General features: G+C 42.4%; 1 protein-coding gene across 3 annotated transcripts in view; it reads left to right on the top strand.

Moving 5' to 3' along the window:
- Positions 1–23267, top strand: part of TANGO2 (transport and golgi organization 2 homolog) — an 87546-nt gene that overhangs the window by 18639 nt on the left and 45640 nt on the right. For 2 of the 3 annotated variants that reach the window (XM_077834831.1, XM_077834833.1), the window contains exons 2-3: positions 3198–3317; positions 23176–23264. In XM_077834831.1, the coding sequence (XP_077690957.1) occupies positions 3262–3317; positions 23176–23264 (145 nt within the window). In that variant the 5' untranslated portion in view covers positions 3198–3261. Of the gene's footprint in view, positions 1–638; positions 804–3197; positions 3318–23175; positions 23265–23267 lie in introns of all 3 variants that reach the window. The other variant, XM_077834832.1, reaches the window with a different exon arrangement.

Raw genomic sequence — 23267 nt, forward strand, 5'->3', positions numbered from 1 at the left:
CTCAATCTTCAGTCAGTAATAACTTCAGCTAAAACATTCCTTTTGTGCTGAAAACTCCATGCTAGGTCTCAGTTTATGTACTAATTATGTGAGTCATAATGACTTGAGAGGCCAGGGGCTGGAGCAGGTCAAGAATGAGGAACAATTTGTATTACAAGAACATATCTGCCCAATCAGGATCAGGGCCCCACTATGCTAGATGCTGTGCACACAGACAGTTGACTCAGTCCTTCCCTCAAAGAGCTTGCAATCTAATTAGTATTTCCCTTACTGGCTAAAGCTTGAGGGCCTGATCCCCACTTCCATCAATGGGGTTATGTTTTTGTGTCTCTCTCTTTCAAGGCCCAGTCCAATACCCACTGAGGTGGGATGGGAGGAAAAGAATGTCATGGTGTAAACAAGTGGCCTCCTATCAGGCACCCCCTCAGGACAGCCATAATCTCAGTTGCCCTCTTGGGTAACCTGAAGGACTCCACTTCAGGCTCTTACTTACCAGGAGAGGCATTGTTTATAGTCTTACAAAAATCCCGAAACATAGTCCATATCTATCACCTCCGTACATACAGTTCTTGTTCTCACCATACCTCATTGTCATCTGTCACAGGCTCCTTATCTGTCTTCCTCCATCCCTCTTCCAGGAGAGTCATCCCAGCCCTTTCTTCTTGGGTGCAACTCTGCTGTTCCTAGAGGGAACTCCCATAGCCTCTCTGCTGGGAGCATTCTTGCCAGAGGAGCATCGCTCATTCTCACAGTCCCCTCACTGTTCCTCAGGGTCCTGCTCTCCAGCAAAGAGACATCATCTGGTAAGCTCCTCCACTACTCTTCTCCCTTCCTTCAACCCTCTCTGGCCCTTGCCTTTGGCTTAGAGTCAACAGGCATCTCCCTCTGCTAATGCTCTAGCCCTGGATCGCTGGCTTGGAGATGCCAGCCAGCAAACCTCTCTTTCTGCTCTCCTGCCTTCAGCCTTCTCCTAGGAACCACTTTCTGTCTCCAGCAGCTCTCCTCTCCTTCCCTTCTCCTGACTGAACACTTATAGCCCCCCAGGTGCCACCTTGCCCTCTTAATTGGCCCAGCTGGGAGCACCTGGACTGGAACAGGCGCTCTGAGCCCAGTTTCGTTTAGTGGGCCAGCTACCCTGTTATACATGGCTAGAACTGACAGGTAATGAAGAATTCTCTGTAAGTTTTAATAGTTACAACTAAAATCCAGGGTTCGAACAATTCTTATTCCACCCAGTAGAGGGCAGTAGTTAACACTGATATCCCTTTCTTCTGTAATGAACTGGCTATTGTGGGATATCATCAGTCTGCAGTCTTATGCATCTTCTCTTGACATGTTTGTTTTCTTAAATTGAAAAATAAAATTGCTGTTCCGAGAAGTGCTAAAGTCCTATGACATTTCAAATCTCTACCTTTTAAAAGAAGATTTTCTATACATGCGTTTTGTTTAACACCTGAGTACTAGATCAGTTGTCCTATTTTTACATCTTATTTTCCATTCCACTGAAGATTTTTTCATTGTCACTATGTGACCCATTTCTGCATTTATCTTTGAGATTGAGAATCTACTGCATGACTTACTATTTTCTTCTGCAGTGCCAAGTGGACAGAAATTTAGTCACTAGTTTATGGTATCCCATCTTAACAGAGAAAATATTCCATATAGCTAAGATATCTCAGTCCTTACCTAATAGAACCTTAAAAATCAGCACTTTATTAAGTCACTGTTTGAAAGAGTAATTATTTTATGTATAGGAGCAGAGATTAAAATACTACTCTATCCCTCCCTGCACAGTTTTGTCCACTGTGTTGGTTCCCTTTCAGATTAAATAATCTGCAGCAGAGAGGAGTCCTTTGTAGAATATTAGTGACTGGAAGGCTGAATTTGTTGTGCCATGATAGTGACAGCAGGTCAGTTGTAATGCCGAACTGTGACTTAGGAGAAGCCAGCAGCTTGTGGTCAGGCTGTTAATTTAAATCTATATAATTGGTGTACTCATAACTCTGCTTTTGATGGTAAAAATGAAATAGTGTGGATTGTAGAAAAACCTTGCTTCTGTTGAAGTTTTAACACATGGAATATCATGGGAGAGTTTAGCAATGTGCTGTAAAAGAAAAGACTGAATTAAAATCGGTATGTGTATCAGGAAATAAAAGAATAATTATTTCTTCAACCGTATTCTTGATTTATAAAATCTTTAGATTTAATTTTTAGTACAACTCACTTCAGTCACTGCTTACCAAGGCAAAATAAATTAATCATCAGAATGGTTTCAGAGTTTAGGTTTTGATTTCTTTTATCCCCATATCTGTACTCTGAAAACTTTCACACAGGGGAAGCTGTCCATAGCAGTGGAAGAGGCTTAAGGATGCTCAGTGAATAGGGTTCTAATAATTGTTTCAGCTGTGGCAAAAAATAAGATCATGGTGCAATTTTATTACCAGACAAGTTTCCATTGGGCCAATGTAGAAAATATTTGAAAGCCCTTTTGAGTATCTGATCTGTAAAGAACATTTGTCGTGCCTCTAAACGTGGTCAGAATTTTAAAGTTACTGGGAATGCTGGAAACAGTGTTAATTGAAATGTACATTGTTCCCACTCTATTAAATATATACTCTGTTGCCGCTGATATTTTTTTCCCCTCTACTACATCACCTCTTTCCCCTCAGTTTTTAATAGGTAGCTCTACAGAAAAGAGAGCGCTTTTCGTTTCTCATCAAACACTTTTGATTACACTTTTTCCAGATGTTGCTGCAGTATACATGAGTGTGCTTCTCTAAGTTTGCTTTTTAAAGAAAAAACCTTGACAAGAATGTCTTGCCATATTTGTTGGTGCAGACCAAAGAGCATCACTGTTGCACTGTACTGGCAACGAGTAGATAAATCCTTTTTCTTCCCTGCTTTGGCAGGAAAGTTAGTGCTCTAGGTACTGCTCCTAGAATATATCAGTATTCTCCTGTCACTTGTTTCTTTGCCAGAGTTCTGAATTGAATTCCTATTTAAGCAACACTAGAAGTGATAATAGTGAGGATTTTTGAAGACAAACCATCCATTAAGACAAACATACCATTGAAATCCTGTTGATTTCATTATGGAATGCTGTTAATAGCAGGAACTTTAAACTCCAGGATGGATGTAAGGTTATGCTTCTGGAAATTGCAATGTAATTTCCTTTATTGCATTTATTTTGTTCACAGGTTGTTGCAGTATGACCTTGCACTAACCCTTTGGGAAGAAGCAAGACTTCACCACACGTTACCCATGTGCATTCTTTTCTTGAAGTTTGATCCTCGTCCAGTTTCAAAAAATGCATACAGGTATTCATAATTATGATTAAAACAAAAATGCTTTTCTTTACAACCTTAGTTTGATACTTTTACTTTAACCCTGGGCAATAATGCCTAGTCTCCAATCAGAGTCAAGTGCTTCAAATTGTGCTGGTATAATGCCAACACTCCATGATGTTGTTTACATTTCTCTTAAGTGAAAAAAGTCAGTCCGCTCTGAGCTGCGTTCAGTGCAATTTCCATAGCCAATAGTACGCAAGGGAGTGATTAGCTATGCCAGTGGATCCAGGTACCCATTCACAGCTGGTTGGACTGGAGGTGATGAAGCAAGACTCCAACCAACAACTTCTAGGGTTTTAGCTGAGCATCTAAACCACACAGCCACCATGCCTACTAGCATTGTGTTACTATTATTTTATTTATGCGTAATATGTTGGTTCCACTTGACACTACCTGCTGCATATTGCTCCTGGAAGCACAAGAACGTATATGGATCTGTTTACTGTCTGTAGAGTCAAATATTGGACAAATAATTTTAGGCTTTTATTAATTTATGTGTCTGCCCTTTTTATGTTGAAAAGAAAATGACTATAGCTTTGTTGGTACAAAGCAATTGAGAACTAAAAACTTAATTATCCATCCGGTGCTCTTGCATACATCTGAATTTTTAAAAGCAAAAAGGATTGTCAGAAATTGCAGGACTTGTATTGAATTAATATGTCCAATCAATGTAGGCTGTTTTTTCTATCCATGTTGATAGCAAAAGGCAGATGTGTCAATTTGATGATGCCTCTAGGGCAATTCCCCAGGCCTATGTTGTAATCATGCTTATTTGGAATGTTATATGACAAGTGAACTTTATGCCACAATCTATATTTAAAGTAATATTTCTTATTTGCTTGCTATGAAAGAGTTACACCAAGTTTGGAACTATTGATTGCTGGCAGGAAAATAACTGGCTATCAGTGTCAAAATAGGGAAAAACTTTTGGTCCATTATGGCCCAAATTCTGCTGAGTTACCTAATTTTACTGAAATATTTTTCTCTTGCATTGCCTGACACCTTTGACTAAACTGCCACAGATCATTCTTCCATTTCAGTGACATCAGTCAGCCAGAGTACTCAGTATAATGTAGGGATTTCCAGTATGTTTAATTTTTATATAAATGTGCAGTAAATAATTTTAGGTTCAAAATATACAAGATCTTGATGTGATGCTACACCCCATATTCTTCATAGAAATATTGTTATGATATGAATATGGCATAACTAAGATACCTTACATGACCCATCTTGCATAAAATATATAATTGGAAAGGTTATGATTTGCTGAATGTGATTATCCAATTTTTATTCATGCATCATTTCTGTATCTGAAATTCGGAATATTGACTATATAACAATTACAACTGTGTGTGTACTTGGGAGAACGCCCACCAGACAGTAGGCAGTCAGCCTGGGTGAGCCATTTAAGAAGGACAATAGAACTTTGAAGATATTAATCTCCCACCTTCCTGAGAAGCTTCCTGGGATGTTGCTTTGACCCTGTAGGGTCATCTGATAATGTCACCTGGTACAGAGTACCACTTTGAATGCTGCTGATATTTTTTCCACTGGAAAAAAGGATTCCTGCCTTATGTAAAGCCTACTGAAGGCTGGGAAGTGAGTCAATCAGGGTACTTTTCCATTGCCTCCCTGCCCAAGAAGGAAGACTGCTGAAAGCACTTGAAGAGACAAAGGAACTAAGCTGGGGAAAGGCAAGGGCTGAGTCCAGGCTGAGACAGTGGTCTAGTCTGTAAAGAGAAATAACTGGCACTCTAAACTTCAGAAACTGTTACCTGCGAAAAAACAACATTTAGGGTGAGAAATTACATTTTGTAACTTGTTTCTTTCGTGAATTAAGCATAGGTTGTGTGTGTTTTTATTTGCTCAGTAATCTGCTTTGTTCTGTTTGCTATCCCTTATAACCACTTTAAAAACTACAAAAGGTAAATTTTAACTTATTTCTTTATTTTTAAGATCCAGTTTGTGCAATTCATATCTGGGGTGGGGGCAAAAAGCTGTGCATATCTCCCTCCACGTTGAGGGAGGGGGCAATTTTTATGAGCTTATGCTGTACAGATCTCTCTATACAGTGGAAGACCATATAATTTTGGGTTTACACCCCAAAGGAGGTGTTCACGTGAGTGCTGGTTAAAGTCCTGAGCTGAATCCTCCCACACAGAGCTGATTTCAGTCTGTCTGCAGCTGAGTGTGGCCTTACCTGTGTTTGTGCTAGAGAAGGCTTGAGGGCCTGGCACAGCAAGGACAGTGTGAGGAAGCCCACCAGTGGAACAGGCGGGCAGGGTCAGTAGAACCCCAGCACATCAGGTGGCATCCCAGACAGGGGAGTCCAACCCATCACGCTTGGCTCAGTTGTGTGGTTTTTTGTTTGTTTGTTTGTTTGTTTGTTTTTTACACAAAATGTACTTTTAATCCATTTAATTTTGTTTAGTGAGGAAAAGGATGAAATACATTTTTTTGTCACCAAACTTTAATGTTCATTGGCACCTTTAAATAAAAACTGTGCAAAATTTTGTTTCTAAATATTGATCAACAATAATACTCAGCTCTCATGGTACTTTTTATCCCTAGATCTCAGATTTACAAAAAACAGCAAGTGTCATTATCCCCATTTTACAGGGACAAGTCACTTCATCTCATGCCTTGGTTTCCTCTAGGTGAGTGCTACTCAAAGTGGTGGTCTGCGGACCTGTGCCGGTCCACAATTCATCAGCTGCCGGTCTGCATGCACATTGGGGGGAAAAAAAATTGCCAGTCCCCCACATCAGATAGCTTGAGAAGCACTGCTCTAGGTCACAGCTTGAGAAGCACTGCTCTAGGTCACACCCTATAAGTGTCAAAACTGGGAATAACTTCCTGATTCTCTGTGTGTTGTCCTAGTCACTAGGCCCAGGTTGCCTCCATAACACCCTTTTTGGAGCCAGCCAGAAGGGGAGCACAAAATATTTTTTGTGGTTCGCAACTTTTTTAGTTTCAGAGAGATAGGATTTGTAGCTACTAGGTCTGTCAATTAATCACAGTTAACTCACATGATTAAAAAAAACTAATCACCATTTTAAAAAATCATGATTAATCGCAGTTTTAATCGCACTGTTAAACAATAGAATACCAATTGAAATTTATTAAATATTTTTGGACGTTCTTCTACATTTTCAAATATATTGATTTCAGTTACAACACAGAATACAAAGTGTACACTGCTCACTTTATATTACTTTTTGATTACAAATATTTACACTGTAAAAATGACAAAAGAAATAGTATATCAATTCCTTGTACAAGTACTGTAGTGCAATCTTTGTTGTGCAGTTTACAAATGTAGATTTTTTTGTTGTTGTATAAGTGCACTTAAAAATAAAACAATGTAAAACTTTGAGCCTACAAGTCCACTCAGTCCTACTTCTTGTTCAGCCAATCGCTAAGAGAAACAAGTTTGTTTACATTTACAGGAGATAATGCTGCCCGCTTCTTATTTACGTCACCTGAAAGTGAGAACAGGCTTTTGCATGGCGCTTTTGTAGGCGGCATTTCAAGGTATTTACATGCCAGATATGAAGAGGCATATGAATATTTAGCATGCTTCAACCACCATTCCAGAGGACATGCTTCCGTGCTGATGATGCTTGTTTTAAATTTGTGACTGAACTCCTTGGAGGAGAACAGTATGTCTCCTGGTCCCTGGTTTTACCCACATTCTGCCATATATTTTGTGTTACGGTGATCTCAGATGACGACCCAGCACATGTTGTTCATTTTAAGAACACTTTCACTGCAGATTTGACAAAACACAAAGAAGATTCCGATATCAGATTTCTAAAGATAGCTACAACACTCGACCCAAGGTTTAAGAATCTGAAGTGCCTCCCAAAATCTGAGGGACGAAGTGTGGAGCATGCTTTCGGAAGTCTTAAAAGAGCAGCACTCTCATGCAGAAACTACAGAACCCGAACCACCAAAAAGAGAAAATCAACTTTCTGTTGGTGGCATCTGACTCAAGTGATGAAAATTAATATGTGGCAGTCCACACTGCTTTGGATCATTATCGAGCAGAATCCGTTGTCATCATGGACGCATGTCCTCTGGAATGGTGGTAGAAGCATGAAGGGATGTATGAATTTTTAGTGCATCTGGCTTGTAAATGTCTTGCGACGCCAACGACAACAATGCCATGCAAACTCCTGTTCTCGCTTTCAGGTGACACTGTAAACAAGAAGCGGGCAGCATTATCTCCTGCAAATGTAAACAAACTTGTTTGGCTGAGCGATTAGCTGAACAAGAAGTAGGACTGAGTGGACTTGTAGGCCTTAAAGTTTTATATTGTTGGTGAATACAATTTTTTTTGTATATAATTCTACATTTGTAAGTTTAACGTTCATGATAAAGATAACTTCAGCATTTGTATTGGGTGAACTGAAATACTATTTCATTTGTTTTTTTACAGTGCAAATATTTGTTATAAAAATAAATATAAAGTGAGCATTGTACACTTTGTAGTCTGTATTATAATTGAAATCAATGTAACTGAAAATGTAGAAAACATCCAAAAATATTTAAATAAATGGTATTCTATTATTGTTTAACAACACGATTAATTGCGTGATTAATTTTTTAAATTGCTTGACAGCTCTAGTAGCTACTACACTGAAAATGTGCTTTCTCTTCAATTTATTATCAGGATCAAATTCTTAGCTAGCTAAAAGGCACTCTGGAATTTGTCCATTTTTGTTCAGGCAGTAGAAGCAATGTCCAAAGATCAGACATGATGAGGCATCATACTCGTATTTTAATGGCACTGCCTGCCTTTGTGTATTAATAGAGGACTTCTTTCTCTAGGCCTGCTTATCTGGCACCTTTTCTGAGCGCTAAATACTTTCTAAAAGCAATTTAAAGGAAAGCAAACTTTTTTTAAACTCAAATAGCAAAATAAGACCACATAAGCAAGCCAGGTCAGACTTGAGTTTTGATCTTAACTTGCTGTATTGTGTCTACTGCAAACATTAAATGTAAAAATACTTTTCTCCTCCTGCAGTAACTTTGGGTAAATGCTTGGTCTAAAATACTACTTCAGCTGTCCTCACCTTCCGTCTACTCTTGTTTTTTATTGCTTGGGTATCCAAATTCTGAAAAAGATCCCTGAGAACTTGTCAAGATTATTCCAGGAGGTCCATATGATTTTTGTTTAGATGCTTCTCATTAAGACATCTTTGGAAACCACATTGTAGATACATTCAAAAAGTGTACTATACCTGAATGTTTTGATTGGTCTTAACATCACTTCAAATGCCAAATCTGAACCCATGAAAATTGGGGTTTGTAATACAACACCGTCTCAAATTTTAGATTTAGTTCTAGAGTGCTACAATAAGTAACAATAATCTTATCTATTCTAGAACGTGTGGGTATTTTTCTGTTTGGAGCACTTACAAAAATACTTACAGTGGAAATTTTAGCACTTTACTTTTGTTTTCAGCATGTCAAAGAACTGTGTGAAATGGATCTCTTCCATGGGTCATACCAGTGGATTACACTATATTGCATGTCAAATGACTAAAACTTTCACTTATCTCAAATACACATTAGTGCTTTCCATGTTTAAAAATGCTAGTTAAAAAGGATATTCTTTCTGTTCTCTGAAAAAGCATATTGTCAAGATTTTTTTGTGATGTGCTAACACGTTGGGAATGTGTCACTGTCACAGGCCCAGCTAAGCTCCCCATGTTGTTTGGACCCATATGCTGGGTCCATGTACATTAAGCTTCCCTGGACCTGAGTAAGCTCCAGCACTGCCTCTTTCTTTGGCCTCTGGGCTCACTTCCTGGGCACAGATTTTGTCTGGCCCCACTTCTTGGAAGTACCACCTTTGGGTCCAGCTGCCCTAGTCCTCCAGATCAGTGCTGAACCACACCCTCCTCAGAGCTCCACCCTAGTGGGTACTCGAGTTCTGTTTAGCCCGGTGGGATCACTCAATAGTTGAAACCAACAAGACAGACTTTACAGAGAGTTCTAAATTAATCACTCTTTATTTTAGACAGCACAACAGATATATATGCAAAGTAAAAAATACCCAGATGCCATTTTGTTTCCTCACCACTCTATAGCATTCCTTGGGAATTTGATCAGTGTCCTTCCAGGGTTCCAGGTCTCCTCTCCTGGACTTCATTCCTCTCTCTTTCGTTTTGGTCTGTGAGAGTGTTACTCAGAGGAGACCTAGTTCTTTTATAACCTCAACCCCTTGTCAGGTGATCTGTTGCTTGACTACCAGCCCACCTCGGAGAAAAGGTTTCCCTGGATGGTAGCCAGGTCTTTGTCCATGGGTGCTTCCATTTCAATGGAAGGTCATCAAGGTTTAATGACTGTCTATGGCTAGCCATCCACTATGTGACACCTGTTTCAGTTCGATGAGGAGGCTACAGAGCCAATGTGAAGGCACAAACAAAACGGTTAGACTCAAAATGGCTTTTACAAAAATCAGATTGATACAGTTGCATGCAAACAGATACTAATCTGTCAGTCACCGTCATAACTGACATTAACAATCTTTTCCTTTTTTATCTTCTTTGGACACTTTCTTTATCTAGTTTAATAGATGTACTGTGTCTGGTTTAATCAAAATAGGCTGAGGAGACCTGTTGGATTGGCCTGTTCATTTTCCCCCATAACCAGTGCAGTTCATATTCTCAAGCAATAAACACATTTCCCGCTTAGGTGCCAACTCTCTAGGTGCTCCAGGGCTTGGGGGGGGGGGAGGGGGAGTGGATGGTCAGTTCCCACCAGCCAGAGCTGTTTGGCAGCTTCCCCCGATCAGCTGTTCGGCAGCTCAGGGAGGGGTTGGTGGACAGTGCAGAACAGCGATGGCTGGTGAGCAGGGGTCCTTGGGAGGAAGCAGAGCGGGGGCGGGGGGGAAGGGGAAGAGGCAGAGTCAGGGCAAGGCCTTGGGGGAGGGGTGGAGCACCCCTGGGAAAAATAAAAGTAAGCGCCTACGCATTCACCACTACCATTGGGAGGATTTTACATTCTAGTAACTTCATTTATGGAGTTGTTCATCTGACAGCTTTCATTTTTACTAAATTAAACACACAGCCTAATGTGGATTTTTGTCACGTTCTATTGGACCTCTGTCCTGTTGCACCTCAGAACTTGGTGATTTGCCCTTTATTTGTAGCCTTTGTCTACAGTCTTTTTATATCCAAGCTACTTTATGTTCTTTTAGTGTAAGTGTGAAGCACTGTATCATATGCTAGGGAATGGCTACCTGGACTATAATAAAAAGTGGCGTGCTGGCATCACATCTTACCTAACTACACGAGTCATGTCTTATGAATAAATATTATAGGTTTCAGGCTTCAAAGCTATAATCACATAATCTTTTTTATTATGGAATTATATCACAGGAAATTGCTTTAATGAAATGATTTGTCATGTTTTCATCTCTCTGCTGCAACATTAAAATGTTACATAATCTTAACACAGTTGAAATATTGAGTTATTTTTAGGATTTATATAATTTGGTCATAAGGGTCATTCAAATTGCTCCTTTTTTGTATGATTACTGTGTTACACGAGACAAAATGAACGTTTTAATTTTAGCAGCATTCTGTAGTGTCTGAATTAAACTTTTAGTTTCTATTATAAATATTGTTTTTTTTAATTTTATTGGTAAGTCTTAAGAGTTTTCATTTTAAATTGCATTTCAATTCAACAAACCGTAGTTTTATGTCTTGAATTTTTGAAGCTAGCTGGAGCTTCAGGAAACCACTGCTTCCAATTTTTAGTTTTGAAAGCGCGCGCGCGCTCTCTCTCTCTCTCCCCACACCCACACCCACACCCACTCTTTTATGAACGTATATAAGATTGTTCATTTACATCTAAGCAAGATGACAAAAATTCTAAGCTAAGATTATAGACTAGAAATATCCAGAAGAGAATAAACTATGCAACACTAAAGTCAAAGGATTATCATGGCAATTAAGTGGCATTCAAAGAGGAAAATACATATACTTTGCGCTTTTCATCGGGGATTTCTAAGCTCTCTGTAAATAACTGTGTCATGCCCCGATTAAGGACATCACTGTAGCATTAACTTAGAATTTCTCTGCGCTTCCTAGCTTGTCTCCATTTTAATCTTTTCATGTAGCATTTTAACACACAACTTGACTAGCAACTCATGTTTGGGATTTAAAATGTTATGAGGTCTTGTTATGAGGAAACTTGTTACAGATAATGTCAGTAAATTTTTACGCAGAACAAACAAGTGAGATCTTATTGAGGTTTATTTTGAAACCAATTCTGTTTCATATATTGTGAAGTGTCTTTGAAAATGGAACTAGATCAGGGGTGGGCAAACTTTTTGGCCCAAGGGCCACATCTGGGTATGAAAAACGTATGGTGGGCCATGAAGGCTCACAAAATTGGGGGTTGGGTGCGGGAGGAGGTGAGGGCTCTGGCTGGGGGTGCGGGCTCTTTAGTGGGTCCAGAAGTGAGGAGTTCAGTTGTGGGAAGGGGCTCCAGGGCGGGGACGGGACGTGAGGGCTCTGGCCAGGGGTATGGGCTCTGGGGTGGGGCTGGGGATGAGGGTTTGGGGTGCAGGAGGGTGTTCCGGGCTGGGACCAAGGGGTTTGGGAGGCAGGTGGTTGGGGTGTGGGAGGGGGCCGGGGTGCAGGTTCTAGGCAGTGCTTATCTCAAGCAGCTCCCAGAAGCAGCGGCATGTCCCCACTCCAGCTCCTACACGGAGGCACAGCCAGGCCACTCAGCACGCTGCTCTGACCCCAAGTGCTGCCCTTGCAGCTCTCATTGGCTGTGGTTCCCAGCCAGTGGGAGCTGTGCGTGCAGCATTTGAGGTGGGTGCAGCATGCAGAGCCCCTTGGCTGCCCCTATGTGTAGGAGCCGCAGGGGGGACATGCCACTGCTTCCAGGAGCCGGGCAAGCCCCGACCCAGCTTCCTGACTGGAGTGCCAGAGCGGGACAAGTCCCAGACCCTGCTCCCCGGTGGGACCTTGAGGGCCAGATTAAAATGTCTGAAGGGACAGATGCGGCCCCCGGTCCATAGTTTGCCCACCCCTGGGCCATACTCTTCTTACCAAAGGCTTGAGTTTCAGCAGAATATGTTGTTCGTACCACCACAGTGGGAGCCTTATGTGACTCTAACAAATAACTCATCATTCCATCTTCCCTATAGTGCCATTTACTTAGAATTACAGACTGCTAGTTGCACATGTCTTCGCCTTGTAGGGCGTTCCTAAATCTGTTCTAGATTTTCAGGAAAATTCTTTTCAGAATACCACTTTTTGGTAGTGCTCAATACATTTTTAAAACTAAAATGAAATTTTAAATTGTCCATTGACTTTTTTTTAATGAAGGGAAACCAAGATGGTAACTGCAGGACATGTGCCCCCCTATCCCTCTCTCTGCCTCTGTGTGTCCATTTCAAGATACCACAGGTTCCTATAGTTCTGCTTATGGGACTAAAAAATGCTAAAATAAGCACAGTAAATAAAATTTTGAACCAAAAGCAAATACTCTGAACCTACACAGTACCAATAACCTGCCAAGAGAATATTTCTGTTTTGGTGAGGGGAGGGAGAACCAGGAATAATTTTGGTTTTCTAGGTCTGAGAGAAATGAGCTAATGTTATTGGCAAACCAAATGGTAATTGATATTAAAGCTAAAACACTGAACATAAAACTGACTTAGATAAATGGTTTACAAACATTAGTAATCCATTGTACTGTATTCCAGTGAAATAATTGCTTTCAGAATAAGGGACTCTTGTGGATCACTGAAATTACTTTATAATGAACAAATACATTACAAATAATTGGTTTGAAAAGCAACTTGTCTCTGAGATCACCCTTAAAATACTTAAGAATTTGCTGCTCCTTGACTGTCTTTTCACACTAAACTTATTGGGCCTTTGTATCCCCCTGTTCTTTGCTTTGGCATGAAGAAGGCAGTTATTTGCAGTCATTTAGTATTGTAAGCTTGTGTGGGCATTTTTGGTAGGTGGGTAAGAACATTGTGAAGTAATGCTTAAACAGTTAGGGCTTTCTGTGAAGAAGGGACTATTCATTTTTAGTAAGCAATGACACTTTATTTTTAAGACTCTCCTATCCCACATTATGTATGTACATGGGAAGTTTTTTATACATTGATTTTTCTGCTTAACAAAACCAGTTCTACTGCCAAGATGATACTTTGTTTTATCTGTAGCAGAAAAAAATCCTATTGGATAGGTAAGGTCCTACCAAATTCAGGGTCCATTTTGATCAATTTCATGGTCAGAGGATTTTAAAAATTGTAAATTCATTATTTCGCCTATACGAATCTGAAATTTCCTGGTGTTGTTGTAATTGTAAGGATACTGACCCAAAAAGAAGTTTAGGGTGGGGGTGTTTGCAAGGTTATTGTAGGGGGGGGGGGGTCAATGTACTGCTACCCTTACTTCTGCACAGCTGCTGGTGGCGGTGCTGCCTTCAGAGCTGGGCTCCCGGCCAGCAGCCGCCACTCTCCAGCTGCCCAGCTCTGAAGGCAGTACCATCGCCACCAGCAGCGCAGAAGTAAGGATGGCATGGTATGGTATTGCCTCCCTTAGTTCTGTGCTGTTGCTGGCAGGGCATGTCCTTCAGAGCTGGGCACCCAGCCAACAGCTGTCACTCTCTGGCTGCCCAGCTCTGAAGCCAGGGCAGAAGTAAGGGTGGCAATAATGCGACCTCCCCTAAAATAAGCTTCTGACCCACCCCCACCGCCCACAACTCCCTTTTGGGTCAGGACCCCCAATTTGAGAAACACTAGTGTCCCCCATGAAATCTGTATAGTGTAGGGTAAAAGCACACAAAAGACCAGATTTCATAGAGGGGGAGACAAGATTTCAGGTCTGTGACGCATTTTTCATGGTCATGAATTTGGTAGGGGCCCTATGGATCGGGAAGAGCTCGACAGTGCTAAAGTGAAGCTAATCTGCGTACTTGCACTTCTATAGGAAGTTTGGATAATCTTAATAGCCTAATTCTCAATATAGACATGGAGTAACTTTATTGCCAACTCCAGTTTTATTCTTGAGGCTTGTTTAGTTTGTGTAGTTAGTTGTTGCATTAAGACAATAGGTTGAGCTTTCAATGCTGACTGCCAAAGATTTTAAACAATAGCAAATGTTGGCTTTTTGTCAGAAAAGGTATGGGTGCACAGAGACAGAAGCACAAACTTTCATTTTGTTTCCAGAGCTTCACCGTTAGCACGGGGATGAAATGGCAGTATGGGATGATCCAGTGGGTATTGGAATGCATTGTACATGAGCGTATTGGTTTAATAATTGAGAGAAGTCATGTTTTAAAGGTTAAAAAAGCCAGAGTACTTGTTCTGGATTCCTCTGAGGCAATCTAACCATATTGACTTTTCATATCCTACCTGCTTTGTGTTCACACCCTGCCTGACATAAAATTATGTAGTCTCTTAATTCGGCTGGTTTGTGTTCCCATAAGGCTTAAAAAATTTATTTTTAAAATGCCCTTACTGCACATGTTTCTTACATGTCCAGCCATATTTTAAATGCACATGAGCTTGCCTGTTAAGTCTCCAAGCACCAATTATAACTACATAAATCCTAAAACAGAAGACAGTGCACATAGCTAGAAAAAAAATCTTATCTTTATATCTTCACTAGGCCTGAGTAAAACCCAGCATGGTTTAATACAATATTTGTTTGACTTTCTAAACTTGTATAATTTAGATTTAGGCGGTATGTCAAGAGCTGTAACACATTTTGCAAAGCACAACACAGCAGTCTGAGAGCTCTGAGTGAGAAAAGCTTATTACCAAATATAAACAGAGAATTTCATCTGACAGTGTTTTTCAATTACATATTGTATTTCTTAACCTCCTACTAGCCTTTGATTATGGAGCCTCCATGGGCCTCCTGCATTTTGTTTGCTGCAGTGGCCAAATCTCAGTAAGGATTAAAATGTTTCTCTGTACTGTTCTTAGGAAGCTCAAACTCTGCCCTCTTGTAACATTTCCTGGCTAGGTTGACCAGATGACAAGAACAAAATATCAGGACATGTGGGGGGGCAGCCATAGGCTCGCTCCTGGTTTTTTGCCGCCCCAAAAAGCCGGAGTGCCACTGAAGCAAAATTTCGGGACAAATGGCGTCCTGACCGTACATCGGTCGGGACGCAGGACAAACAACTAAATATCGGGACAGTCCCAATTATATCGGGATGTCTGGTCACCCTATTCCTGGCTGGCATGAAACAAGGCTATGCTCTTTCCCTTTCACTTCCCCTTTTCTATGAAAGATTAGCACATACCAGTAAAGTAAGACTCAGACAAATGATCTTGATGCTCAGTTTTCACTGTCGGGATGGGTCTAAGACGGAATGACCATCCCTTCTATGCCCTGAATATTTAAAGGTGAATGGAAGACAAAGAGGCTATTTCCTTCTTCATTCTATATTTAAATTTTTATATACAATAATATATTACAAACTACATTATAAGGACGTAATTAAGGTTGCAAAGTCAAGCTCTCTGAAGTTAAGACGTGCTGGAATTAAGGTTGCCTGGGTAACCTTAATTTGACTCCCTGTGCATTATGTACAGTCTTTAGTTACATGACCATATACTATTTCTTTTGTCCACAGGACACCTGCCTCATTCAGTGCACAGGGTGGACTTGCTCTGGGGTTGAATCAGAGTTGCACCATAATGGAGGCATTGTCTGTAAGACCTCTGCCTCATTTGTTGCAGAAGTTGGAAGGTGTATAGTTAATGAGGCAGGGGACTTCAGGCAAATAAATAATAATTTCTTGGTTATACAGTTGAATGCTGCCTGGAAAACTGGATTCTATCCCTGTTTCTCTCAAAGTTTTCTTATGTGATGCTAGGCAAGCCTCTTTAAACAGACTTTTCTCAGGTGATCACTAGTTGTGTGTGCCTCATTTTTTGGGTGTCCAGCTAGATTCCTTGGGGTATGATTTGCAGAAATGCTGAGAGCTCACAATGGCGGATGAAGTCATTGGGATCTGTTCTTGAATACATAAAGTGCAGTATAATGCTAAGTACTCTGAAAAATCAGGTCCTGGTTTTATCAAATTTGGCACCCAAAGTTAGTGGAAACTTTTGACGTTAATCTTTCTGTGCCTCAACTCCCAATCTGTAAAACGGGGATAATACCACTCCTTAACCTCAGACAATGCTGTGAAGATTAGTTAACTAATCTTTATGAAGCACTCAGATAAGTGCTGTAGAATAGTCCATGAGTAAATTAATAATTCTTTCTTCAGAGCAGGGTTTGAATAGTGTACAGTAAATCGGGAATGGGACAACACTTTGAACAATGAGGATACAATAGTTACTCTGAGTGAGCACCATCTATCGTGAGTCCTGAATGAGGGACCGATACTGTGGGTAAAAAATAGTACACGTATCATAATACACATGCACATATTCAGCATTATTGCTGTATTCAGCCTCCAGCATTAATGTGTTTTTAAATTCTCTGCTCCAGAGCTTACTTCCAAGGAGAGGAAAGGCTAAACTTTCCTACTCCAAAAGAGAACTGGGTTTTATTTTGCCTTATTTTCAGTTGTGCCTCTGATTGGTTTTCTGGAAGACTTACCTCCTGCTCAATGGCAGGAACTCTTGGCTTGCAAGTTTACTCAGTATGGTAGCATGCAGTGGACCATAGGAGCCTTGGCTTACATTGTATCCTCCACTACCACGGTCTCTAAGGCCTGGTCTACAGTACGCGCTTATTTCGGAATTAGCCGAGTTACCTTGAAATAAAACTGGTTCCGTCCACACAACCAAATGAGTTTTTTCGATTTAAAGGGCTCTTTACTCCGATTTCTGTACTCCATGCAAGTGGAGTAGCGCTAAAATCGAGATCACGGTTCTGGGTTACAGGTACTGTGGATGCAATTCGACGATATTGGCCTCCGGGAGCTATCCCAGAATGCTCCCTTGTGACCACTCTGGACAACACTCTGAACTCCGATGCACTAGCCAGGCAGTAAAGGCCCCGGGAACTTTTGAATTTCCTGTTTGGTAACCATCAGCACAGGTGACCATGCAGAGTCCAGCATCTCAAGAGACCACGCAGTCCCGGATTTGCAGACGAGCTCCAGCATGGTCCGAACGGGAGGTACTGGGTCTCATTGCATATTGGGGTGATGAATCTGTTATGGCAGAACTATGTTCCAAAAAAAAGAACGCAAATACGTACGCTAAAGTCTCCAGGGTCGTGACGGAAAGAGGGCTAATCCAGGGACACAGAACAGTGTCGTACAAAAATCAAGGAGCTCAGGCAAGTGTACCAAAAAGCCAGGGAGGCAAACGGGCGCTCTTCGAGACACCACTGACTTCCTGAGGAAACTACAATCCATCGGTGATCTTCCAGAAAACACCATCCTGGCCACTATGGATGTAGAAGCCCTGTACACCAACATTCCACACAAAGATGGACTACAAGCTATCAGGAACAGTATCCCTGATAATGTCACGGCTAACCTGGTGGCTGACCTTTGCGACTTTGTCCTCACCCACAACCATTTCAGATTTGGAGACAACTTATACCTTCAAGTCAGCAGCACTGCTATGGGAACCCGTGTGGCCCCACAGTATGCTAACATTTTTATGGCTGACTTAGAACAACGCTTCCTCAGCTCTCATTCCCTAACACCCCTACTCTACTTGTGCTACATTGATGACATCATCATCTGGACCCATGGAAAAGAAGCCCTTGAGGAATTCCACCATGATTTCAACAGTTTCCATCCCACCATCAATCTCAGCCTAGACCAATCCACACAAGCAGTCCATTTCCTGGACGCTACTGTACTAATAAGCGATGGTCACATAAACACCACCCTATACCGGAAACCTACTAACCACTATACTTACCTACATGCTTCCAGCTTCCATCCAGGACACACCACGCAATTCATTGTCCACAGCCAAGCTATAAGATACAACCATTTGCTCCAACCCCTCAGACAGAGACAAACACCTACAAGATCTCTATCAAGCATTCTTGAAACTACAATACCCACCTGCTAAAGTGAAAAAACAGATTGACAGAGCCAGAAGAGTATCCAGAAGTCACCTACTACAGGACAGGCCCAACAAAGAAAATAACAGAACGCCACTAGCCATCACCTTCAGCCCCCAACTAAAACCTCTCCAGCGCATCATCAAAGATTTACAACCTATTCTGAAAAATGATCCCTCACTCTCACAGATCTTGGGAGACAGACCAGTCCTTGGTTACAGACAGCCTCCCAACCTGAAGCAAATACTCTCCAGGAACCACACAACAAAAACACTATCCCAGGAACTTATCCTTGCAACAAAGCCCGATGCCAACTCTGTCCACATATTTATTCAAGTGACACCATCATAGGACCTAATCACATTAGCCATGCCATCACGGGCTCATTCACCTGCACATCTACCAATGTGATATATGCCATCGTGTGCCAGTAATGCCCCTCTGCGATGTACATTGGTCAAACCGGACAGTCTCTACGCAAAAGAATAAGTGGACACAAATCTGACATCAGGAATCATAACATTCAAAAACCGATAGGAGAACACTTCAACCTCTCTGACCACTCAGTAAAAGATGTAAGGGTGGCAATTTTGCAACAGAAAAGCTTCAAAAACAGACTCCAACAAGAAACTGCTGAGCTTGAATTAATATGCAAACTAGATACCATTAACTTGGGTTTGAATAGAGACTGAGAGTGGCTGGGTCATTACACACTTTGAATCTATTTCCACATGTTAAGTATCCTCACACCTTCTTGTCAACTATCTAAATGGGCCAGCTTGATTATCACTACAAAAGTTTTTTTTTTCCTGCTGATAATAGCGCATCTTAACTAATTAGCCTCTCACAGTTTGTATGGCAACTTCCAACTTACCTGTATGTGTATATATATTTCTTCTTACTATATGTTCCATTCTATGCATCCGATGAAATGGGCTGTAGCCCACGAAAGCTTATGCTCTAATACATTTGTTAGTCTCTAAGGTGCCACAAGTACTCCTGTTCTTTTTGCAGATACAGACTAACACAGCTGCTACTCTGAAGCCCCATATATGCCGCTTCTACCGTGAGCTGCATGCAATTATGGGGGGTGACGACACCACTACCCCACTACTGTCCGTGGACACCTGCAAGGGGGGAGTAGCACGGAGCGAGGAGGATGAGTTTTTGGAGGACAAAGAGGTGGAAGTGGAGGAGGAGGACAGTGCACAGGTGGCAAGTGGGGAATCTGTTTTCCCCCCTAGCCAGGAACTGTTCTTAACGCTGGAGTCAATAGCCTTCCCCTACTCCCAAAGCATGTTCCTGGACCATGACCTTGGAGAAGGCACTTCTGGTGAGTGAGAGCTTGATCGGAGCCATGGGGTGGGGGGAAACCCAGCCGGCTGGGCTGTTCGCGTTTAGTTTAAAGGGCTCATTGCTGCTGAGAGCCTCATCGGAGCCCTGCGGTGGGTGGGTGTGTATGGGCAGGGGAGAGTGTTGTGTGAAGTGATCATCCCAGAGAGCCCGCAGACTGCCTGCAAGCTGAATTCTGTTGCCTGGCCACTGCCTGCAAGCTGAATTCTGTTGCCTGGCCACTGCCTGCAAGCTGAATTCTGTTGCCTGGCCGCATGTGATGGCTTACTCACACCAAAGTGGCAGGCACTTAAGTATAAGAGGCAAAATGAGACCTTGTACAGAAAGAACATGTGCTGTGTACTATGAATTGCCTGTTTCACTGAGAAAGTGTCCCCTTTGTTCTCTAAAATGTATCTTTTAAAATACTGCCCTCCCTTTTTCTCCTCCTGCAGCAGGCGCAAACGTTTCAATGCGGCCCCTATCTACTCCGTCCCAGAGGCTGGTCCAGATTAGAAGGCGGAAAAAACGAACTCGGGACGACATGTTTGCCAAGCTCATGCAGTCCTCCCGCACTGATAGGGCCCAGTTGAATGCGTGGAGGTAAACAATTGTGGAGTCATGTAAAGCGTTACATGAATACAAAGAGAGGAGGGACGTGTGCGATGAGAGCAGGCATAATGCTATGGTCAAGCTCATGAGGGAGCAAACTGACATGCTCCGCTGTATGGTGGCTCTAATGGGGGAAAGGCAGCAAGACCACAGACTCCCGCTGCAATCCCTGAATAACTGCCGTCCCTCCTCCCCAAGTTCCATAGCCTCCTCACCCAGATGCCCAAGAACACTGGGTGGGGGAAGGCTACAGGGACCCACACAGTCAACCCCAGAAGATTGTACAAGCAACAGAAAGCTGGCATATCCTAAGTTTTGATTTGGTTTCTGGACTTGTCCTTCCCTCCTCCTCCTACACCCCCCTAACCCAATACTCCCCCTCCCCTGTCTAGCTTCTGATTTCTCTCAATGTTTTGATAATAAAGAACGATTTTTAAACAATTGTGACTTTATTTCCTTTTCATATATATATAGGGGGTGGGTAACTTTAAGAGAAACTAACAGAACTCTCACACCATACCCTGGCCAATCATGAAACTGGCTTTCAAAGCTTCTCTGATGTGCAGCGCTCCCTGCTGCACTCTTCTAATCGCCCTGTTGTCTGGCTGTGCAAAACTGGCCGCAAGGCGAGTTGCCTCAACCTCCCACCCCGCCATAAACGTCTCCCCCTTACTCTCACAGGTATTGTGGAGTACACAATAAGCAGCAATCACAATTGGAATATTGGTTGTGCTGAGATCTAACCGCCAGCGCACTTTCAAACGTCCAAACGCACATTCTACCACCATTCTGCACTTGCTCAGTCTATAGGTGAACTGCTCCTTGCTGCTGTCCAGGGTACCTGTGTACGGCTTCATGAGCCATGGCATTAAGGGGTTGGCTGGGTCCCCGAGGATAACTATAGGCATTTTAACATCCCCAACAGTAATTTTCTAGTCTGGGAAGTAAGTTCCTTCCTGCAGCTGTTCAAACAGACCAGAGTTCCTGAAGATGCGAGCGTCATGCACCTTTCCCGGCCATCCCACGTTGATGTCGGAGAAACGTCCCTTATGATCCACCAGTGCTTGCAGCACTATTGAAAAGTACCCCTTACGGTTTATGTACTGGCTGCCCTGGTGTTCCAGGGCCAAGGTAGGGATATTCGTTCCGTCAATCACCCCGCCGCAGTTAGAGAACCCCAGTGCATTAAAGCCATCCACAATGGTCTGCACATTTCCCAAAGTCACTACCCTTGATAGCAGCTAGTCAATAATTGTGTTGGCTACTTGCAGCACAGCAGCCCCCGCAGTAGATTTCCCCACTCCAAACTGATTTCCGACCCGACAGGTAGCTGTCGGGCATTGCGAGCTTCCACAGGGCTATAGCCACTCGCTTCTCAACTGTGCGGGCTGCTCTCATTTTGGTGTCTTTGCGCTTCAGGGCGGGGGACAGAAAGTCACAAAGTTCCATGAAAGTGGCCCTACACATACGAAAGTTTCTCGGCCACTGGGAATCATCCCATACCCCCAACTGTATGCGGTCCCACCAGTCTGTGCTTATCTCCCGGGCCCAGAATCGGCGTTCCATGGCATGAACCTGGCCCAATGTGCTGTCTGTGTCCATGTCCTCATCGGTATAGTAATCGCGCTGTCGTCGCTTCCTTGCCCGGTTTTGCAGGTACTGCACATACTGCTGGATAATGCGCGAGGTATTTACAATGGTCAAAACTGCAGTGGATACCTGATCGGGCTCCATGGCTATGGCGCCTGCACGGGTAATCCTGGAAAAAGGGCGCGAAACGTAGGCGAGCAGAGTGGCAGCGGAAGCTGTGCTGTTTGGTTCACGGTAGCCGAACAAAGGCTGAAAATGTTTTGTCTTCTGTGGCTTTCACGGAGGTGGGAGCCCAGGACAGACAACATGGAGAAGCTTGGAAGCATGGCAATAGCAGGAGAGCAGAGTTGGTGGCGGAAGCTGTGGTGCTCGGCTCACGATGGCCGAGCAGAGTTGGCAGTGGAAGCATTCGATGAGGAAGAGAAAGAGTAGATAGTAGAGATTACACAGGGAGATGAGAGGTGGATTCATCATAGCAGGAGAGCAGCGGTGCACCATCTGCTGAAAGCAGTATGGCATCTGCACGCCAAAAAGGCACAAAACGATTGTCTGCCGTAGCTTTCCGACGACACACACCCAGAAACACCCGCGAGAACGTTTTTTCCCCATCATTCACTGGGAGCTTAACCCAGAATTCCAATGGGCAGCGGGGACTGCAGAAACTGGGATAGCTACCCACAGTGCACCGCTCCGACATTCGATACTAGCCTTGGTACTGTGGACGCAATCCGCCGAATTCACGCTCTTTAGTGGGGACACAGAAAACCGAATGTATTAAATAGCTTCCGAAAATTCAAATAGAATAATTTCAAAATAATTTTGTACTTTAAACGTACCCTTGGGGTCAAAAAAACTCTAAACAACTGAGTGAGAAGTGAAAGGCCTGCAACATATTTTCATAGAAGCAAACTTTCTCCCTTTTTCTTTAATCTTTCAGTAATACAAGAAGCTATTTGTAACTAAGTACAAAATCTTTAAATGGAAATGTGATTTTCCTCAGAAGTTCAGCAACTTTGGTTCTGTTTTTGGGGATCATGCTAATTAAATTTTATCTGAGAAATTCTGCGTAGTGTTAAATTCATTATTGGAGGATCTGTAGTTTACGTAGTCTTTGAAGAAAGATACCTTCGTGATCAGCTCCTCCAGCTACAAAAATGTACTGTTTTTTGCGGGGGGAACAAAAAATTACAAGTCTTGCATACTTGATCCGTGCACTATCTGAAATTGATAGTCTTCCTCTTGTCCTACAGGCTTATCCTAGCAGCTAATAGGGATGAATTTTACAACAGACCATCAAAATCAGCAGACTTTTGGGATAGCAGCAATGAAATCCTTAGTGGTA

The sequence above is a fragment of the Eretmochelys imbricata genome, chromosome 15 (assembly GCF_965152235.1).
Source record: "Eretmochelys imbricata isolate rEreImb1 chromosome 15, rEreImb1.hap1, whole genome shotgun sequence".
Lineage (NCBI taxonomy): Eukaryota > Metazoa > Chordata > Testudines > Cheloniidae > Eretmochelys > Eretmochelys imbricata.